Below are 23840 nucleotides of genomic sequence, written 5' to 3'. Positions count from 1 at the left end.
AACATCGTAAAACTCATTGTGTAGTTCTATGACCCATTCACTTACCATCACTTTGCTTTTGCTTTTATTTTTATTATATATACACCTATTTTTTCTCCCATTCCTTATGAGCAACCATAGCACAACCCGAAGCTTAACTGAACCTGCTTGACGCACAAGAACAAACCTCATTGGTTCCTGCAGAAGCTCAAAAGTGCTACATAACACGAGAATGAACATCAACTTTGGACAAAACTGCTCAAATCATATGGATTAGTTTTACTTAAGGAAAGAATTTTAAGTTTGGGGTGAATTATCCCTTTAAATCAGCCAAACCACTTGACATTCTTCACAAACCACAGCTTGAGAGCCACTGTACCACAACTACTACTTATGACATTGGGTGTATGTAAAGTTATTGATAAGGAGAAGGTAGGCTTTAATAATTTATTAGGTGTCTTTTTACTAACATAAAAAAATCACAATGTATTGCGAAACAGTTTTACGGTTAGGACAGGTTTGATGGTTTGGTTTAAGAGTGGGTTAGGTGTAAGAGAAACGTCTACAGTGTAATAGATGAGTTGTAATTGCATAAATTAATTAGCATTTAAAAAAAATAAGAACAAATAGGCTATGTGTAAGCTACACAATAAGTTCATTCCATCAAATTATTAATTTAAATGTTAGTACAAAATAGTAGACGGTTAAAAACAGCACACAGTTATAAAGTGGAACCATATAGGCTATTAATTTTAGCAACAATGAATACAAGTCTCCACAGGGATATGCGCGGGCGCGCGTGTGTGTGTGTGGAGCGAGAGAGGGAGAGAAAGAGACACAGAGGGGGGAGAAAAGCAAAAAAACTTCCATCTAAAGTTTGTCGGAACTCGGAAGTGAATGTTTGGGAGAAAAACGTCAATATGGGGACTCGATGCAGCAGCGCTTCTGACTCTGTGTGATTGTGTTCGGGGGCCACGAGCAGTGATTCTCACCCTGCGCTTATTAACCGTTAATCCACAGCACAAATCAGCCGTCCGACCCCCGGGACCAGTGCTCGGATCACCGCGGGACCAGCAACGTTTGGAGAAAAATGTGATTTTGTCACGCTTGGTTGAATGTGTAGCTGTATCAGGGGACGCCCGTCATTCCCGATCCAAGGCGGAGGATGGAGAGGAATTACCCGAGCTCCAGCTTCACAGAGCCGGTCAGCGCGGCGGCTCAGAGCGCGGGCTGGGCCTACAAACCCAGGTACGAGAGGGTGGGTCGCCTCCCGAAGAAAACTCCGGTGATGGAAGGCCTAGCGAAACAAACACACATGTAAAAGTGTCCAGACGTATATAAAAGCAGTTTTAATGTAGCTAATGCGTTTATAGCTTTAGGCACTCGCGGAGTAATACACCGTGAATCTCATGAATGTGCTCAAATCACTGATTTAGTTACCTTTCAATCCGCACTCACACCGTAATTAGTTATTATTCATTATGCTAACTTATATGTCTTTGTGCATGAATGATCAGAAAGTGCAGATTAAGAACTGTGTCAGCTTGGTTTCTCGTATATAAACTTGTAACGTTACACTGCAGACACAGACAATGTGTTTGCAGACATGGAGGAGATTTGTAAACAATTGATCGATCAGTGTTGCAGAACACGTGTGTGCAACTTTACACAAAGTGTCTTATTTAGGTCTGTCTGTTATTAATTAGCTTAATTTACACATGTATAGTGCCAATGCATCGTATTTGTATGCATAAATTGCTTCTTTTTATCAGGCAGATCTACAGTTTTCAAGTCAAACAGTATAACTGTTCTGTAAAATTAATTTGGTAACACTTTACAATAAGCTTCATTAGTTAACTACATTAGTATACATTAACAAATGCTCTTACTCTTAGTTAATGTTAATTTCAACATTTGCTAATACTTCATTAAAATCTTGTGAACATTAGCTAATGCACTGTGAGTTAACATGAACTAACAATGAACAGCTGTATTTGTATTAATGAACAAAAACAGTAACAAATGTATTGATCATGGTTAGTTCATGTTAGTTAATACATTAACTAATGTTTAATAAATAAACCTTATTGTAAAGTGTTACTATTAATTTAAGTGTAAAAACAAAACCAAGGCAGGGTAGTTATAGTCAGCAGCACACTAGATTTTGAGACAGTGCCAAAAGCACCAGGTGGTTTAGATGTCAGAACGAGGGACAGTTTATTACATTGTTCAAGCATGCATATATCACATTGCCCAGGCAGCTCTGTTTACTCAAAAATCAGAAGTTTCCATCTTCTAACTTATGGTTTTGAATGGTTCTGTAGAAATTGACATTGACACCATACATCAGAAATCAGTGAGGAACACGATTTTGTTTTATCATAAGAAAACTATAAGAAAATATGAATTGAGAAGGAATAAATAAATACAAATATATTATTAACCTCCCGATAAACATTACCTGTGCATATTAGAGTTGTGGCTAACAAATTCCTTGTTGGTAGCTGAATTGTGTTCAATAGTAGTTTGGATTAACTAGTTAAAATGATCAACTGTCTCTTTCAATAAATAAACATTTGAGTATAATAGCAAATTTAACTGACTAGAACTAGCTAATGGATATCCTCTCTGTTAGTTTATGTGACGTCTGTACACACATCCACACTGAAGCCATCAAAAACAGCTAGGAAACAAACTCAAAAATGAATCTTGCCAGCTGTTACATTTACTTATGCAGATGTTTATTTGGCAAAATATATTATGTAGACAGACTTGCCTCTATTTAGCAAGAGATGTGGCTTTGTACAATCATAACAGACAAACCAACTAAAATAGTTTCCATATGTTTTCTCAAGTCCAGTCTTTGTTGCTTGTGACTTTTTTTGTCTCATTTGTTGTGAAGTATGGCTATTTATTTATGATGGAGAACTTTTATAATCCACTTTTAATATGCAGACTATATAACTACCCAAACTATGCTACTTCTACCCGCCTACTACTACCAAACTAGGCTGCTTCACCGAGAACGTGTGTGATATCTGCTATTATGTTTAAAATAGTTTGAGTTTGGTTAGTGTAAAGTGTACAGAACCTCAAGAATAGGTTGCGTGTGAAGAGACTGTATACAAATGTGAAGATTAAAGATCTTTGTGTGAGCTTGGTAAAAGGTTGTGGTTAGTCGTTTTTACTGTCTAAAAGTGACGATTTTACTTCAATAGTTCAAGTTATGGTTCTACACAATTGGAGTCTGAGATCCTCCAACGGCAGACCTTTGCCTCTAGTCACCAGCCTACATTTACCACCACCCACCACCCCACAGGTGAGCAAACGGTTCATGCTATAACGAAATATAGTCCCTCCTTTAAGTCACCGACAGCCTGTTTGTCTGTGTTTGGTATCTCTCTCTTTTAGGAGTGTTTGACTCAAATCAGCACAGCACAGCCAGCAGCAGCAACACTACTGAATCATCAGTCATGAACTTCCTCTCCGCTATTGAATCCCGAGGCCTTCAGGCTGGACCTGCTGGCTCTACTCTTCTCCCTCCATTTAGAAGCCCCTCCTGGCAAACAGGTAAACATGCATTAGGTCTCTATTTTAGAGGAACCACTGAAGTTTTGGCTGCACCATCTTCCCTTTTTGCCAGTCATCCTTAAAGGAGTAGTTCATTAAAAAAAACTTTTGCTGATCATTTACTCACCCCCATGTCATCCAAGATGTCCATGTCTTTCTTTCTTCAGTTGAAAAGAAATTCAGGTTTTTGATGAAAACATTCCAGGATTTTCTCCATATAATGGACTTCAGTGGGAACCAAACGGTTCAAGGTCCAAATGAGAATTTCAGTGCAGCTTCAAATGGTTTTAAACGACACCAGACGATGAATAAGGGTCTTATCTAGCGAAACGATCGGTCATTTAAAAAAAAAAAAATAAGTTTAAGTTTTATAAGCACAAATTCTCGTCTTGTTCTGTTCTGTGATGAGCGTTCGTGACTCTCCTGTTCGAACTCGTTCATCAAAATGGACAAATCTTTTTTCGAGTCACGACTTGAAGGGTCCTAGATAAGACCCTTATTCATCGTCTGGTGTCATTTAAAGCTCTTTGAAGCTGCACTGAAACTCTCATTTGGACCTTGAAGCGTTTGGTTCATCCATTATATGGAGAAAATCCTGGAATGTTTTCATCAAAAACCTTAATTTCTTTTCGACTAAAGAAAGAAAGACATGGACATCTTGGATGACATGGGGGTGAGTAAATTATCAGCAAAAGTCATTTTAAAAGTGAACTACACCTTTAATGGATCATTAGGGTAATAGTTGGGGTCATATCATTGTGTTTTCTTTTTATGAAAATGAAATAAAATGTTATTTTATGTATAATAGATCATCATTTCGTTGTTCATGACCATTTACCACCCAACTTCTTTCTTTTTTGTTGTTGTTGCTGCCAGACTTTTGTGTAAACTCCCTCTTAGCATGTGAAATCAATTAGTGCATTACTGCACTCACGAATAGTCTGCAACTTTGTCTTTTTTGCACTGTCCCCTCCTTCAATTATATTGTATGACCCCCTGAAGTGTTGTTGTTATACACCAAAGGGGTATTTTAGTGCAAAAGAGATGCCATGTTCAGATGCAATTCTGTCTGCAGTTCATCAAACTTTAACGTTTTCTGCTACAGGTGCAAACACTTCAACAGAACTTTTTCTCACCGGAGCCCTGCATCCATCAGGAACGTTCCCAACACCTTCAGCGCTCTCCTCCTATCAGCACCCTAGTGCCTTTCCTACAAGAAGTTTCACCACTACATCAGCACTTGCTGTTCAGGACAGCACTTTCATCTCTTCGAATGGTCTGCTATCCCTTAATGACCCTCTGCTCCAGTTCAAATCCTCCCAGAACACTGTGCCAACTTCACTTGCTTTTGGTGGTACGGCTCTAGGGGTCGGCTTGCCACCTCAGTCCTCCACGTATCGCTCAGCACAAGAGTCAGCCCCACACCTCCTTCAGCCTCAGTTCAGTCTGCTGTCCACATCTTTGGGCAGTTCCCAGCAGGCCCCCCAGCCTTACGGTGGCCCGGTTTTCTCAGGCTCCATCGAACGAGCACTTCAGCGTGAATGTAGTGTGATCAAGCACCATCAGCGGCCTTCTAGCACCCAGCCAGTCCAGGAGCAGCTGGCTAGCAGTACCCAGCACTCCCTACAGAGTTACCTGCATGACGAGGATGACATTTCATATCAACAGGACCTTTCCCCGCACACGCCCGTACCCTGCAGTCCTGCAGGTGACCCTTCACCCCTAAACGGCACTGCACAACAGAAGACTTCTAATACAGCGCTGCAGCAAACTCAGGCCTACGCTTCTTCTGTCCCCTCCCCTGGGTTTTCCAGCACATCTGGAGTAAAGGTTAAAGACGGTTCTAGCAAAACAGCTCAACATCCCAGTGGGAACGCAGACACTCAAGCCCAGACAAGCTCCCCAGGCCTGCAGCCGCCGAGCTACTCTTCCTCAGCCCAGAAACAAAGTTCAGTGATCGCCAGCCAATCGCAACCATACACATCCACGCAGCTTTCGAGCCTGGTGTCCGTTAGTGCCTCGCATGCTTATATCACATCTCAAAGCCTGTCGAGCAACCTGAGCCAAACACAGGCCTTCTCATCTAGTTTGTCTGAGAAGCTCCCTTCCATTTACAAGACTCTCTTGTCATACACTAGCCAATCTGAAGCTGAGACATCTGTGAGCCAGTCTCTTGTTTATTCCTCCAGTCAGCAGCAGGAATTGCCACATGTGGGAAACAGGGATGGGTACGAGACACCTGGGCAAACTCTTTGCATGGGAAGTCCTTCTCAAAACTATTCTTCCAGCCCCTCTCAGAGCCTGCCAACCATTAGTTTCTATACCCAGGGGCCAACATCTGCTAGCGTACCTTCACAGAACTATGTGTCAAGTCAGTCCCTCTCCTCCGTCTCTTCTTTCTCACCCAATCGTGCCCGAAGCTCATCATCTGCTAACCTAGGCCCGGATTACATCCTAATGCAGTCTTCCCCGCTTAGCAAGACAGACAGTGCCTTGTTACAGCAGAAGTACTTGGTATCTGTCCAGTCATCAACCTCCTCTCCTGCCACCCACACCCAAGCCTTGCCCACTGACCAGTCCTCAGTTGAGTTGAAACAACGTCAGCAAGATGAACAAATCTTTCTTTCCTCAAAAGAGAGCTCTGGAGAGCTTCCCCTTGAGGATGTGCAGGCATTACAGAAAGGATCTATGGGGACCTCTCCCCAAACCCTTTCAGCCACTGAAATCGGAACAAAAAATGACGTTTACGTAGTTTCAAAGATGGAAGACAGGCATAACACTCAAAGTGTCATTCGCAGTAACTCCCGATCTGAGGAGCAGGTCCTTACACATTTGGAAACCACAAAGGAGCTCGCTACTAGTGCCAATACTCCCTCCGAGCCCAAGAGTAACCCTCTATTGATGCACTCCACCCTTGCACCCTTGAGTGCCGACCAGCTGAAACAGCATACTCTAGTTCTGAAAGGGTCCATATCTCAGCAGCAGAATCATCAGGGTCAGATTATCCGAGTTCAACCGAGCGATCCCAGACAGCTGTCTGAGGACCAAACACAGTTCATCCGGGTTCCCAGTTCCCAAGTGCTACTCGATCCCTCTCACATGATTGTTCTGCAGCAGCCTGTGCTCACTTCAGGCCAGAATCAGCCCAAGCAGACTATGTACATGCAGTCCGTACCAGTCCAATATCTCCAAATGAACAGCGACACTGGTCATTTGACAGTTAATGGGCGTCACAACCAGCCAATTGTCTCTCACCAAGTGCCCAACTCGGCAGAGTCCACTAAACAGGACCCGACACAAAAAGACAACTTCAATCATTCAAATCCTCATGACACAAAGCAGAACTTTACTCTCAGTTCTGTATGTTTCCCTGACTCCATGCTATTGGCAGATGACAGGAACATCCTCTCAAATGTCGACGACATTCTCGCTGCTACGGCGGCCGCCTGTGGCGTCACACCACAGGATTTTGTCAAATCCACATCATCTGATGGCGACATGTCATCGGTCGCCAACTCTATAGATTCCAAGTGCAATTTTCAGTCCTCTGAGAACAGACTAAATAGTTTCCCATCTCAGCATATGGTAATCGCTAACTCGCAAGCAATGACTATAATTGGTGCTCAAACGACATACTCCAAAGAAGAAACGGAGGGACACCAAGTGTTTACGCTCTCAAACTCTCATAACCAACCTATGGGAAGAAACAACTCTGCACAAGAAATATCTGACAAGGTAGCAAACGCTCATGAGAAGAATGATGTGTTACCCAAAGGACATTTTGTGAACTCTAGCAATGGTTCTGCTTTGAATGCTAATGGACTTGCTATTAATAATACAACCTCCTCTGACTTTCAGTTGGCCGGCCAGGAACAAAGTCAGTCAGGACATCTGAATATTGAAAATGTGTCAAATATTAACAATATAAGCCAGCTAAAGGAATCTAAAGGCCTTAAAAACGATGACGGTCTTATTGAGCATCCTACTGATGGCCTTCCAAAAAAACGATCCAGATCGAAGGGTTCATCTAAGCAGACTGTTGAAGATGAAAATGGTCAATCCAAATCTCAGAAGAAAAGCACACAAGTTAAGCGCCAGAATTCACGTGCCAGTGAGGCAAGTTCAACTTCCACCTCAGAGATTTCCAATGATAGCTTCCAACAGCAGGAGAGGATGCGTCAGAAGTTAAAAGAGGTTGAGGAAAAACAGCCAGAGGTTAAAACTGGATTCTTGGGCTCCTTCCTGGACTTCCTTAAATCCGGATCCAGACAAAACCTATCATCTCCACCAATACGCTCACCCAGTCGCACCAGAAAGCCTTCGACCTCCAAGAGGCCTCCTAATCCATTACTTATTCCTTTTAAACCTCCCCTTCCTTCAACCCCATTGACATCTCCAGACCCTCATAGTGTCATTTCTACGAAGCGACTTGATGAAGAGCTCCAGAGGAACCTGGAAACGCTGCCAACCTTTTCCTCTGACGAAGATGATTCGGTGGGGAAAAACCAGGATCTGCAAAAGAGCATCACTTCTGCGCTTTCATCCTTAGATGAGCCCACAGAAAAAAAGCAGAAGTTGGGTATGGAAGACATTTCCTTTAAAGGAGTAGTTCACTTTTCAAAAAACTTTTGCTGATAATTCATTTACCCCCATGTTATCCAAGATGTCCACGTCTTTCTTTCTTCAGTCGAAAAGAAATTAAAGTTTTTGATGAAAACATTCCAGCATTTTTCTCCATATAATGGACTTCAGTGGGAACCAAACGGTTCAAGGTTCAAAAGACACTTTCAGAAAAATGAACAAATCTTTTTCCGAGTCATTTGGTTCATTCAACGAACGAAATGAACGAATTGACTCGGAAAAAGATTCATTCATTTTGATGAACGAGTTCGAAAAGGAGAGTAACAGAGCAAGGCGAGCATATGAGCTTATAAAACTTAAACTTTGTTTTTGTTTTTTTTAAATGAGCGATCGTTTCGCTTGATAAGACCCTTATTCATCGTTTAAAGCCCTTTGAACAGTTTGCAGTTTGTACTGAAAGTGTCTTTTGGACCTTGAACCATTTGGTTCCCATTAAAGTCCATTACATGGAGAAAAATGCTGGAATCTTTTCATCAAAAACCTAATTTCTTTTCGACTGAAGAAAGAATGACATGGACATCTTGGATGACATTGGGGTGAGTAAATTATCGGCAAAAGTTTTTTCAAAAGTCAACTACTTTAAAGGGATACTCCACTTTTTTTTGGAAATAAGCTCATTTTATAACTCCCTCAGAGTTAAACAGTGGAGTTTTACCGTTTTCGAATCCATTCAGCCAATTTTCTGATATTTAGAGGAATAACCAGACATTTTCTGGTGTCATTGACATCCATAGTAGGAAAAAATAGATACTATGGAAGTCAATGAGACCAAAAACTGTCTCATTGAAAAAGGTTACTGATATTCCTCTAAATATCAGAAAATCGGTTGAATGGATTCGAAAACGATAAAACTCAACTGTTTAACTCTGGGGGAGTTGTAAAATGAGCCTATTTCCAAAAAAAGTGGAGTATCCCTTTAATATTTAATATTGCAATATGTGCCCGGGTCATTATAATGCTATATGTAAAGGTAAAGCATGTTGCTGTAGTATTATTATTGAGGTTCTGAATTCTGAAATGTAGGTATTATGAAAACCCTAGTTAATCTTTTCCCGTTTCAACACAACATATATTTAGGTGACAATACTAAGCAGCTTCAGGCCTCCAGCACACAGCCTATAGTTGCCAAGCCACAGGAGCAACCGAAGGCTGTACAGAAGATTTCTGCAGAGGAGTTGGTGAAGGATGTGCCTCCAGACAAGTTAGCAGTTCAACTGACCGCGGTTGCTATCGAGGGTCTGATGGACGAGGAGCTGTCGGATAGTGGAGGGGAGGGCATGTACCGGGAGCGAGATGAGTTTGTGGTTAGGAATGAGGACATTGAAAGGATGGAGGTATGCTGAGATGTGCTTTTTGTGCCCTTTATTTATAGAAGTCAGCATGAAATCAACACTTACATGTTACTGGTATTATTGTGCACAATTTATTTTGAACAAACAAACCAAAAAAAGCTAACCGCACAAGTGAATTCAGTCCAGACTAGAGAAAGCCTTGCACAAATATTTTATTTTATAAACTGCAAGTGAATAAAAAGTTTGACATGTACGTGCAAAGATTTCAACACACTGCAACAAACAATTAGCAAGAGTAGAACTCAAAGGCTGTGTTCACTATTCCCTAGTCTACATTACTCTAATATATCCACTTGAAGGAGTGAATTGAAACGAGTCAGTGAATTCAGACACTGATTGCGCCGGAAGGGCTGCCGATTTGCATACTTTGTCCTTGCTGTTTAATAATCATTCTGAAACTTAGAAAACTGGGCCCGTTTTCATAAAGAATCTTAATGCAAAGAGTCGCTCCTAGTGACAAAATTCTTTGAAATATGGACGTTTACCCTTATAATTAAAGAAAAAATCCTAGTAAAGAAAAAAGTAATTCAGGAAGCATATTAACCGTTAAAAGAGGTCTTAAAGGAGTAGTTCACTTTTAAAAAAACTTTTGCTGATTATTTACTCACCCCCATGTCATCCAAGATCTTTCTTCAGTCAAAAAGAAATTAAGGTTTTTGATGAAAACATTCCAGGATTTTGCTCCATATAATGGACTTCATTGGGAACCAAACGGTTCAAGGTCCAACTGAGAGTTTCAGTGCAGTTACAAAGGGCTTTAAACGACACCAGACGATGAATAAGGGTCTTATCTAGCGAAGCGAACAGTCAGTTAATAAATAAATAAATAACAAAGTTTAAGTTTTATAAGCGCAAATGCTCGCCTTGCTTTGTTCTGTGATGAGCGTTCGTGACTCTCCTGTTCAAACTCGTTCATCAAAATGAACAAATCTTTTTTCGAGTCATGACTCGAAGGGTCCTAGATTAGACCCTTATTCATACTCTAGTGTCGTTTAAAGCCCTTTAAAGCTGCACTGAAACTCTCATTTGGACCTTTAACTGTTTTGGTTCCCATTGAAGTCCATTATATGGAGAAAATCCTGGAATGTTTTCATGAAAAACCTTAATTTCTTTTCGACTGAAGAAAGAAAGACATGGACATCTTGGATGACATGGGGGTGAGTAAATTATCAGCAATTTTTTTTTTAAAGGTGAACTACTCAAATTGTTAGGAGTACAGATGAGGACTTTTAAAAGGCTTAAAAGTTTCTTTCACAGAGGAGAAAATGGCAGAAAGATGAAGAGGGAGAAGAAATGTGTTGCAGACAATGGATGACAGCGAGTTAATAAGACGCTATAGATGAGGTCGTGCAGGGGTCATGTTTGTGACTGATCTTATTAGAGACACACTAATATCTCAGACACAGCGCAGGAATGCCATAATGCCAGAAATGAAAGTAATCACTACATTAATATATTTGGCAAATGGGAAAATGCAATAAAGCAGCAGTGATGACGCAGTTCATTTAGTTTCCACTGGACATTCCCACATTGCAGGCTCAAAAAACTGCATTTATGAATATAGCAGGCTTCCCTGCTGCGTACAAGCAGGGGAATGAACCGTTAATAATTTGCGCTATAAGCTCCCACATCCGCTTCTTGCTCCGTGCTGTGATACCAGCCCCAATTTTTCCTTGAATGATGGCCTAGTGTTCATCCACTAACTCGACTAACAGTAAACACGGTTCTTCTGTTCAGTTGGGCTTTCTTGTTTTTTAATCCATGTTTGCTATATTAAAACCAACATTCAAACCACCACTTAAATAGACATGCCAGCAATCAGTGCAATTGGAAAGAGTGGAACAATTTTTATCATTCTTAGCCAATCAAATACCTTAGGAAAACAGCAAGGTAAAAAAAAGAATTTATATACATAAATATAATGTGTGTGTGCCAGTAAACTCTATACTTAAAAAATGGCTCTTTTTTTCCCTTCTTGGACAACCAGCCAATCACAGTCTTCAAAAGATTGTGTAATACATAGCAACGTTCATAAAATGAACGTTTTTATCTTTTCCTTACTCATAGTTGCTCTCAGATCAGTCCCGAATCGCTCTTAAGCTAAGACTCCTACATAAAAGTTTTTAAGCTAAATTAAGAGTTTTCTGAAAGGATTCTTTGAATATTTATGAATACGGGCCCAGGCTGCTCCAGTAGTAAAATGAAAGATTTATCTTGAACTTTTTAAAATTAAATGAATTAATTAAATTGTTTAATAATCAAAGTATGATAGTACCCTGCACCCACATTGGACCAACAGCTTGTAAAATGAATGGATGAATAGTTGATTCAGCTGCGGCGCCATCTTCTGGTCAAGCGTGTGAATTAATTTGGCGCATGACTCTCACAGTGCGTTATGTCATTCAATCCCACGGTTCATTGCACTCGATAATGTCCACTATGGTTTCGGACACCTCTACAAATGGCTGTCCCTTCAAATAATGCTCTATTTAAGGGCATAGGGTACAATTTCGGACACAGCCAAAGAGAGCGTGGTAGTTTACATGCATGGAACAATATTACAAATATGCAAAAAATACAAATACTGCAAAGACACAACGTATGTCAAAAATGTTTTATCCGTTTGGAGAGCGACAATGTGTTCTAGCACAATCTATTCTGGACATTTCGTAACCCTTTCACCTAGGATGCACAAGGCTATTGGTTAACTTGAACCAACTGAACTAATGGAACAACCGTCCTTCATTGAATATGCTATTTGCCTCCAAAATAATTAATATTATGGAAGTCAAATGGGTCGTTAATGCTGTTTCATGTTGACTCTAGTTTTTTTAAAGTACATAATGTGACGTGTCTGTTGTTGCTGAGCAGTTTATGATGTTCTCACCAACCTCCTCCTGTCAGATATATGAGACATTGCGCAGACTGCCTGACTGTGTTTCCTCAAACCCTATGTCTCTGTAAGCCTTTGATGTGTGTTTTGGGTGTAGATCACAATGATTGCTGGGGTTGAACCACCAGCCATCTGGAAGGTCCAGAAAGCCCTGCTGCAGAAGTTTGTACCTGAGCTCAGGGACGGGAAACGAGTGTTCTTTGCCACCAACAGTGTAAGTGTCAATACAAAACAATATATGCATGTGTAACTAGGGGTTTAACAGTTCTCGGTACAAAAACATAACCGCATTGTTCGGCACGCACTTTTATCTCAAATCTGCTGCTTACTCTTTTCTAATATGGGAAAAACAGATAGAGGTAGGCTAATGTGTGTTTCTGTTGATGGATATGCAATCTGTTTCCCCTAAACTTTGTTCAATGAAAGTGCTGTATTTTTCAATTTGACCAGTCATTTATGCTGCTCTTAAAGGTACAATATACAAGATTGTTTCGCCACCAGGGGTCGCTAACCTCTCACAATAACAAAGGCGTATATTAAAGACATATATTCTGCATTAAGCGGAATTATGGATACATTGATGTTTTTAACATGACTGTGGTATGAAGCAGGGCGCGACTGCTAGACGTTTACCAGTGCCACACACAACGCGAGTCCCGCGGATATATAAAGGAATAAGGACATTTAATTCTACCGAACTACACGCTGAATTACTCACACAGGTCAGTTTATTAGAGGAATTAAACTTGAGGTAACGCAGCGCTGCTTCACTTGCTCTAACAGTTTCACTATCACACTAAACGGCATTTGTGTGTGTTGAATTGTTAGTTAGGTTGTTTGTTGGCTGTATGAGACTAACATTAGAGAATAACATACAGATCATATTCTATCTTTTCATCATGTTGAACTATATAACATTGATTAGTTTTATATACATTAATTTGCTCACCTGTTTGCTCAAGTAACATGCAACACTCGCGTCTCCGTCAAGTCGAAGTTAGTCGCGGACGTGGAGCTCTCGGCATGTCGAAAGATGTTGATCTTCGTTCTAGTCCTCTTTTTGTCCCAAAGTCTGCTTGCCATGGTCCATAATGTTTGAACAAAACCCTGCTAGTGACGCTCGCGCTGTTGAGCACGCATAACGGGCATAACCGAGCCAGTTTTCCACGTCTGTCGCCATGGTTACTATTGCAGTATGAGGTGAAACTTGGCGGAAACCGGGGGTAACGTGGATATGACGTCATTGACTGGCGACTCCTCGCCCCTGCTCGCCTCACACACCCCGTTTCCTTGGTTAAAAATCGATAATTTTTTTTACGATTTACAAATAGTTGTAAACATTTGGGATATTGTAAGTAATCAATTAAACAAAATATATAACATTGGCCTAGTGGTTTTGGGATATTTTACTGCAAAAATCCTGCATGTTGTACCTTTAAAGTGACAGCAGCCTAATATTCCTGCTGCCGCCTGTGTTTTTAATGTTAATCAAACAACGAAAGACATGAAAATCACTCCCTGCTATTGACTGAATAGCTTTTGTAACTTTAAAAATGATCCTTATTTGTGTTGTTTTTCAATTTGTGTATACCTAAATAACCTTAAAAGCAACATTTATTTTATTTTTATATTTGCGCGGTTGCTTGTAGTTTTATTATTTGTTCTCATTTTCATTATTTTTATTTGACAGTAGTCCTTTTTTGCCTGAACATTGAACCGTGGTCCGTGACCTTAAAACCGTGATACTTTTGAACTGTAATTTGAACCGTTACACCCCTAGTGTGCTTCCAATGTATCAAAATGCTGTGAACAACACTCAGTGTCATATACTCTTTTCAGTATTTGGGGTACTTTGGTGATGCGAAGTCTATGTACAGGAGAGTACATGTCAAATTTCTTGACACGGTCAACAAGCGGGAGTATGTTCGAGTTTGCAGTAGGAAACCACGATGCAAGCCCATGCATTCAATGAGGTACAATCTGCCTTACTCTAGTCTATAAGCGTGAATTCGGCTCATTTAGAATTATGTTTATTGTGAATATTTCATCTGTGCACTTTTCTTGACCTTTTAATCTGTAATCAAAATGTCATAACTGGATCTTCTGGTGACATGCAGGACTTCTCCAATCATTTAGTCCACTTACTTCTTTTTCATTACGACTTTAAAGAGACTTTGGCCTCACCTAATTGACTTTGGACCCAACAATGTGCATAAGGAACATAGCTCAGATGAGTTAGCAATCATGTTTTTCCTATTCTTCTCTAAAATGTCATGCTGAGCCACAGGCCTCTATTGTGCAATCCCACTCAGCCAAATATTTTTCCATAGTACATCAATCCCCTGCCACTGTTTGAAATCTCCAACATCAAACTGATCCCACACATTACTCTATTCCAGCCAGCTAGCACAAAATTCACAGCATTGTGGTTTTGGTCAGAACCGTTCCATTAGCTACGCTATTGATAATTAGACTCCATAAGTGACTAATTAATTTATCTGTGATGTATGTTTTTCCCAGAGGCTCTCAGGCTAAAGCTCTTCTGGCCCAACGATTCACTGCAGTGACTGTGTCGGACTCTCCCACGCAGAAAACGGCACAACAGAAAGCTCTGTCTAAACCCAGACCCAAGCAGACGAAAGCCAAGGCTGAACCGCCACCCAAAAAGAGAAAGAAATGGAAAGAGGAGTTCACGACATCTCCATCCGACTCCTCACCCGAGGCTGTGAGTGAGGATGACGGTGAGACATGTGACAGCTGGAGAAAATGGACCTTTTTAGCCTAGATGTGTGCACATCAATGATGGGAAAAGCATGCTTTTAATTGAACCAATTGTTTCAAAAAAATATATAATTTATATTGTATATAAATATCAATATTTTATATATAAATAATATTTTTTTTCTTAAATATACATGCATGTGTGTGTATTATATTGTATAATATGTGTTCACCCACATATATTATGTAAACACAAACTTTTATTTTGGATGCAATTAATCGTTTGACAGCCCTAATATATATATATATATATATATATATATGTGTGTGTGTGTGTGTGTGTGTAATGCTAGCATCTGAAATTGTAAAGTGCTACCTTCAAATTAGAAGGTATATATTATTAAAACAAAACAATATTCCATGTCCTATTCCATGTTTCTGCAATATAACATCTCATGGGGGATCAATCTGTCTGTTGCTGTTATATCCCACACTCATGCTTTGTCCAATCCCATCTCTCGTTTTCAGAGTTTACGCCTCCGGTTCCATTCGCTTCCCGTTTCCTGAACACCAGAACAATGAAGGAGACCTTTAAGAGCTTCGTAGAGCTGCTGATCAGCGTCGCCCTGGACACGGATGTCATGAACGCGCTCGAGCGAGAGAACGGTGAGAAGTTCTGTCTGTTTTGTAACAGGGGTGTTAATAAGTGGCAGATGGTGAAGCTGACCTTTGTGGTTGATCTGGTCCTGCGTTCAGACGAGCTGCTGCTGCCTCACATGAAGAGGGTGGATGGAATGATCACAGACAACAGGCGGAGACTGCTGCCCAAACTGCGCATGGGTCAGATCTTCAAAGTGAGTCACAGTATATTAGAGTCCTGCTTCATTCAACTCGCAGTAATAATCACATTTGAAACTGGGACTAATTGTTCAATAAGACTCAACGATCTTTTTTTGTCTTTTTTTTCTTATTTTGCATCTTTAGTATAGTTTGGATTTGATTCTGTTGTCGTTTATTTAAAGTAGGGAAGAATCGATATAAATCCCTATTCGGACGGGTCTAGTTTTTGTAGAGGACTTTTAAGAAATTTGTGACCTACATTTTTTTTTTTTTTTTACCTACCTGAGCTCCTGTTTGCCCACAAATCTTTTGTATGCTTTTATTTAATTTCAATATGGATGATATCTGAAGAAAAAAATTAGTTATACAATAATAAATAGAGCCAAATCGCAGAAACTGTGAAGATATCAGCGTCAGGAAGGATAATTGCATCCATTTCTCTGCTCACTTATTTGGGTAAAGGTTTATTATAAACTGACACTTCTAAATGATATTGATAATGTATTCAATTTAGGTATGTTAAAGGAGTAAACCTTTAGATTTGTATGTGATGATGCCCCCAGACCTCTAACAGGGATTTAATTTGTAATAAACATGCTACTTTTTTCACCTCTTTTTTTGTCTGATAATACCAATATGGATAATGAATGATACTGATTATATTTTTAAGGAGGAAAAAAAAAAGATTATTAAACATTACATGTGTCGGGCATAAGACATACTCTACACTTATACATTTATTACAAAAGCAAATGAGCACAATTAAATAAAACATTTCATACATAAACATTTCGTAAAACATTATATTATGATTAAATAATAATGTAATTTATGAATAAATTAAACTAAAATACCATCAACATTAAACATGCACTTCCTAAAGATTTCTTTATAAAATGGTTAATAAAATCATTTTTCGCTGCACATTTACTTCTCATAGACAATATGTCAGGTGGGTTTTGGAACAATCATTAGGAAAAGTACTGAAAACATCTGTTATTGTTTCAGAAACTGACATTTTGTATTAATATAATTTTAATATTGATGTTTTTTTTAAAGGAATCAATACCAAATAAGTAGCTTGTGCGTTTATGGATACTGCTGTATCAATGTGCCCATCCCTATTGGAGAAGTCCTGCATACGTCATCAGACAGAAGTCTGTCGTTTTCACTGGAATTTTGATTAAAAAAAATTACGAGGTAATTTTCTCAAACTTGGATCGGTTAAATGCAGAGGACAAATTACAATTATGAGTTACCATATTTGGCCTTCAAATATCACTTTCTTATAACATCAATTTACAATCTAGAATTTTCAATAAATGCTGACTTCGAAAGTGCAGTTAGCAACATGAGAAGAACGCTTTCCTTTAATATTTTTTTTTTTCAGATGGGATGCATGTGGTGAGCATGACCCTAAACTAGCCAAACGACATGGCTTTCTTTTAAAGCGACTATTTGATTAGTTATTAGACAACCCAGCAACTATTAAACATCCCTACATATCCGACTTGACAAAGTATGCCGATTTGAGTAAGCTGGTGAAAGAAAGTGCTGCTCTTCTCAATAGCACAGACATTTTGTTCAGAAAACATTTGATGCATATATGTATATAGTGAGAATGTCAGATTAAATTAAAGAAAATAGTACTAATGTAATAGTACTCTGTGCATGTAAACATAGTCAATGTATTTGCATAATACATTAGGATATGTGTTTTTTCTCTGACAGAATGCATTAGACAGCTTTCCTGAGCTGTCTGTGGTCACCGAGCTGAAAACAGACTGCGAGACTCCCGTTTTTAAAGTAAGGTTAAGTGGGAGGGCTTACAACAGGAAAACCATGAAGCCCTCGAAATCCCCCAGCAAACTTCCCTTGGTGAGTATTCCAGGTCTAGGAGTCTAGTGTTGCTAATGTCCTGAACTTTTTGACCACTAGGAGGTATACCATACTGGCTTTTAGATCACTTTGGATGCACGGTTAAAGTCTTTATTTCTCTGTCTCGATCAGGAATACACAGTGGATCAGCAGAAGACGAAGTGGTTTTCCTTATATCACTCTCTACAACACTACAAGTACCACACATACCTGATGTGTATGGAGGAGGTGAGGAATCAATGTGTTTGTGTGTGAGTTTTCTACTAGTCCTTGCTGACAAGCTCTTGAGGGAATCGTGTTTTGACTGTCTTGTTTCATCCTCTGGTAAAATACTCCACCTCACTCTGTTTGCTTATGCAATATAACACCTGAACGTTGGCCTAGTGCAGGGTTTTCCAAATGGGTTGATGACTAATTAAATCTAAGGTAAAATGCAAACCAAAAAAATTTGGCTGCAGAATTCATTGAAAATAAAACTAAAATTGTGATATAGCTCGGTGCAATTATCAAATCAAAGGCTGCGATATGAATTATCTTTAAAGTCTGTTGCTTCCTCAGTAAACTCCATCTTCAACCAGTTTAATGTGAACACAATGTGCACTAGGTTCACTTTATTTGCACATTCACACACTTTCCAACGTTTTGGGATAGATTTACACCATTTTACCAGTATTCACCAAATTGACTATTTTAACAGTTGAAAGTTAAAGTCTGTGCATGTAATTTTTTTGCAAATATTCATATGCCCTCATAATCTTTAATCAAAATAACTTCCCCATCTGTTCTCTTCACTGATGACTCATTTACTGGTGTGAGAGCGGGGAAACCAATAGCAAATCACAACCATCCAATCAATTGCCCATGAACAAAATCAAGACCCACTCTACTTTTATTCTGTTTAGAAATAATATTCACTCGGATTTACACCACAATAAATGAAAAAAGACTATCGCAACTTCAGTTTCATGCCGACTTCAAAGCATAAATGTTAATATTGTAACTTGCAGTGTAAAATAATATAAAAAATTACATTTATTTTATAGGACAATTGTTATTTACAACAGTAATATATTTAAACAAGCCCTATATTTGCCACTCTGTATATAAATTAATTTAAAATGAAACTAATCAAAATCAAAATAATCAATATTTTATCTGTTTACTTGCATGTCGTGTGACCGTTAAAGGGTTTGTTCACCCAAAAATTCTGTTATTAATTACTCTCCCTCGTGTCGTTCCAAACTCTTAAGACTTTTTCATCTTCAGAACACAAATGAAGATATTTTGATGAAATCTGAGTTTTTCTGTCGCTCCATTGACAGCTACGATTGAATGTAGACTTTTATTCACATATAAACATTCATCTCATTCAACATTCAAGCTCAAGCATGTTCGTTTGACGTGCGAGAACCAATGAGGTTCATTCTCATGTTACGCATCACGTTTGAGCTTCTGCAAGAACCAATGAGGTTCATTCTTATGTGACGCATCACATTTAAGCTTCTGCATGAACCAATGAGGTTCATTCTCATGTTACGCATCACATTTGAGCTTCTGCAAGAACCAATGAGGTTCATTCTCATGTTACGCATCACATTTGAGCTTCTGCAAGAACCAATGAGGATCATTCTCGTGTGACGCATCACATTTAAGCTTCTGCAAGAACCAATGAGGTTCATTCTCATGTTACGCATCACATTTGAGCTTCTGCAAGAACCAATGAGGTTCATTCTCATGTTACGCATCACATTTGAGCTTCTGCAAGAACCAATGAGGATCATTCTCGTGTGACGCATCACATTTGAGCTTCTGCAAGAACCAATGAGGATCATTCTCGTGTGACGCATCACATTTGAGCTTCTGCAAGAACCAATGAGGTTCATTCTCGTGTGACGCATCACATTTGAGCTTCTGCAAGAACCAATGAGGTTCATTCTCATGTTACGCATCACATTTGAGCTTCAGCAAGAACCAATGAGGTTCATTCTCGTGTGACGCATCACATTTGAGCTTCAGCAAGAACCAATGAGGTTCATTCTCGTGTGACGCATCACATTTGAGCTTCTGCAAGAACCAATGAGGTTCATTCTCGTGTTACGCATCACATTTGAGCTTCAGCAAGAACCAATGAGGTTTGTTCTCGTGTTACGCATCACATTTGAGCTTTAGCAAGAACCAATGAGGTTCATTCTCATGTTACGCATCACATTTGAGCTTCAGCAAGAACCAATGAGGTTCATTCTCGTGTGACGCATCACATTTGAGCTTCAGCAAGAACCAATGAGGTTCATTCTCATGTTACGCATCACATTTGAGCTTCAGCAAGAACCAATGAGGTTCATTCTCGTGTTACGCATCACATTTGAGCTTCAGCAAGAACCAATGAGGTTTGTTCTCGTGTGACGCATCACATTTGATCTTCCGCAAGAACCAATGAGGTTCATTCTCGTGTTACGCATCACATTTGAGCTTCAGCAAGAACCAATGAGGTTCATTCTCGTGTTACGCATCACATTTGAGCTTCAGCAAGAACCAATGAGGTTCATTCTCGTGTGACGCATCACATTTGATCTTCTGCAAGAACCAATGAGGTTCATTCTCGTGTTACGCATCACATTTGAGCTTCAGCAAGAACCAATGAGGTTCATTCTCGTGTTACGCATCACATTTGAGCTTCAGCAAGAACCAATGAGGTTCATTCTCATATAAAATTATCGAGTCTCTTCAGAAAAGTTCATATGAATTAGTTTTACAATCTCTTTATGAACTTTTTGAACTCAAATTTCATCAAAGAGATCTTCATTTGTGTTTCGAAGATTAACAAAAGTCTTCCGGGTTTGCAACGACATGAGGGTGCATAATTAAAGACAGAATTTCTATTTTTGGGTGAACTATCCCTTTAACCAACATCACTGAACCATGAACATGCGAATGTGTCATTAAATTATTTCAATATTTATGTCTAAGGGGTTCAGCTGACTAAAAAAAGTTTGGGAACATTTGCTCAGCACTTGACTGTTGTGCTCCATGTTGAGCTTTGGTGCTCATATGGGAGATTCAGGTTCGAATCTGGCTGCTGCAATCCAACAATCACTCGGAGTTTATATCTGCGTTTACAAAACTGCTGCACTGTGATTCTCTCCATTATCCAGATTCAGTTGTTGAAGTCGCGAGCTAAAGACCTGGGGCAGGAGGAGACGGTCCAGACTTGCATGGGCAACAGGACATGGGTTGAGGGTCTGTTCGATCGCTTCGGGGAGCTTCTGACACAGGTGCAGCAGGCCTGCCTTTAAACAGAAGCTTAGATTATGTTGATAGACAAGTATATACTGGAATGAGCATTCATAAACCTGATGAAATGCTTTAAAGCTCCATTGAGGACAGACATCAATATGAAGAGACTGTAAGGGTTTTAACAAATGGAATAAAATAGACCAAACAGCTGCCTTTTCCTGACATCCACAGAGACGATGGACTTCGATTGTGGGTTTACATGTAAAACTTGCTGTAGTTGAGTTTTGTCTGTGCTGAATCAATGTCGGCATCCTAGGACCAGAATTTGATGATCTGTTATGTGATACAGAGTGTCTTGCTGGGAAGTTATAAACCATCTTTGGTTTAAAAGAACAATATCAGTCTGGAACTATGGTTAGGAGGGCAAGGTGATTATAAAAATGAAATTATACATAGATATATATGTAAAACATCACTTTTTAAGACTGAATGCCAAATTTATATATGTAAAATGTACATTTTGTATAGAGAGCTTGTTTGTCAAAGGATTCTCATGACATAATATAGAACACTTACCCGATGTGCTTTTGAAACTCTGTTATAACAGAGTTGGTGCAATTCTAATAATGCTTTTGTGATATATTTTGTTGTAATAAAAGCATTTACTTAAACTATTTTTTCTGAGGTAAAAAATCTCTTTATACTCTTTTGTCCTTTTTTTCCCCTCAAAGCGTTTATTTTATGTCACAGATAGATGTATTTTTCACTGAAGGAAATATTGTGGTCATTTGTCATACATTTGTAGATGGCCTATACGTTTATGTCATATGCACATTGTATAAAACATTTAGGAAGTTCCTTTATTTGGGAATTTTGCTGGTTTTCCACCATTTTAAGCAGATTACTGTGCCGACAGCATTGGATTAGTTTTATGCTTTTTAGGTGTAGCTGTGTTAAACACTACAATGTTTTTGCTGACATGTGAAAATAAATTTCCTATTAAATGAGAACTTTGAGTGAGTACTTAATTTATAAATAATCAAAGTTGACGCTTTTCAAATGTCAAAGCCCTTTTGATTCGATTAGCTTTTGGCACTTAAAGGGATAATTCACTTTGAAATTAATTTTTGGTATGTTTTAGCTTACCTCAAGGGCATCCAAGATGTAGCTGTCTTTGTTTCCGCAGTATTTTCAATTTTGATATTTTTAGGTCAAACCGTTCTTGTCTGTCAGTCATATAATGGAGGTCTATGGTCACCACCTCAAAGAGCATGCACTGAGAAGTCCAAATTAAACATGATTTAATGACTCGTAAATGTAAGTGCACATTGATGGCCTAAGACACGAAATGAGCGGTTTGTACCTCTTGTAACCATAGTTACAATTACCAAGTAAATGATAACAAATGTGGTTGGGATACTAAGATTATTCAAAATATCTTTTGTGTTCCACAGATCATACAAGTTTGGAACGACATAAGTAAGTAAATGATGACAGAATTTTAATTTTCAACTTTATGACCACTAAGCTTTGTGTTTTGTCTATTCATTTGAGTCCACTTCAGATTTTCCTGCTATCAGTGCGCCGCTATCAGTTAGTGTTAGTGAAACGCAGGCACAGGAGCTCTTGACGCAGGCAAAACAAAGTCTGACGGTGTATGTAAGATAACGGGACCAAAAAAGAAAAACATTTTAAAATGATATTACTCTGCCTCATTATCATAAATCAAAATACAAGGACTAATTGCACATTGACCTTAAGTTGCCAAACACATTTAAGGAGTTGTTCACTTTTAAAAAAACTTTTGCTGATAATTTACTCACCCCCATGTCATCCAAGATGTCCACGTCTTTCTTTCTTCAGTCAAAAAGAAATGAAGATTTTTGATGAAAACATTTCAGGATTTTCTCCATATAATGGACTTCAATGGGAACCAAACGGTTCAAGGTCCAAATGAGAGTTTCAGTGCAGCTTCAAAGGGCTTTAAACGACACCAGACAATGAATAAGGGTCTTATCAAGCGAAACGATTGGTCATTTAATAGTTTTTTAAGCACAAATGCTCGCTTCGCTCTGTTCTGTGATGAGCGTTCGTGACTCTCCTGTTCGAATTCGTTCATCAAAATGAACAAATCTTTCTTTCTAGTCATGACTCGAAGGGTCCTAGATAAGACCCTTATTCGCCGTCTGGTGTCGTTTAAAGCCCTTTGTAGCTGCACTGAAACTCTCATTTAGACCTTGAACCGTTTGGTTCCCATTGAAGTCCATTATATGGAGAAAATCCTGGAATGTTTTCATCAAAAACCTTCATTTCTTTTCGACTGAAGAAAGAAGGACATGGACATCTTGGATGACATGGGGGTGAGTAAATTATCAGCACTTTTTTTTTTTAAAGTGAACTTGTCCTTTACGCAGTTGTGTTAAATGTGTTGTTAGGCAGCTGCAGTGAAAGTGTTTCTACCACATGAGCCTCAAACAGGAAGTTATATTCTCTGATATGTATTTTTTTGTTGTCTGTTGTCCTTGTTTCTCTTTCTGCAGTGTAAAGCAGTGATGCTGCAGATTTGTAAGTGAACAGTGTGATGTGACCTGTGGATCGGGGAGATTTATCACTCGGCATACTCGCATACTTCCACAGGGAGAGGCTGGTTAATCTTTAGCCTGTCTTCACACTGGGAATTTGGGAAGTGCATTGTTTGTGTGGACTGTGAATTTACAGCAACCAAATCAAGA

The 23840-nt window shown here is 39.1% G+C and overlaps 1 protein-coding gene across 1 annotated transcript; it reads left to right on the top strand.

The window, feature by feature from the left end:
• Positions 1-768: 768 nt before the first annotated feature.
• Positions 769-22118, top strand: qser1 (glutamine and serine rich 1). The gene is made up of 13 exons (XM_039647566.2): positions 769-1227; positions 3198-3298; positions 3391-3549; positions 4655-8128; positions 9268-9524; positions 12533-12649; positions 14275-14408; positions 14956-15176; positions 15685-15822; positions 15913-16010; positions 17728-17874; positions 18007-18102; positions 21027-22118. Exons 1-13 carry the CDS (start codon positions 1145-1147, stop codon positions 21165-21167), a joined length of 5166 nt encoding a protein of 1721 aa, XP_039503500.2. The 5' UTR covers positions 769-1144; the 3' UTR covers positions 21168-22118.
• Positions 22119-23840: the final 1722 nt, after the last annotated feature.

This window comes from Pimephales promelas, chromosome 10 (genome assembly GCF_988280905.1).
Source record: "Pimephales promelas chromosome 10, fPimPro1.hap1.1, whole genome shotgun sequence".
In the NCBI taxonomy this organism is placed as follows: Eukaryota; Metazoa; Chordata; class Actinopteri; order Cypriniformes; family Leuciscidae; genus Pimephales; species Pimephales promelas.
Note: the sequence above shows the minus strand (reverse complement) of the source record. Positions and strands in the feature narration are given on the sequence as shown.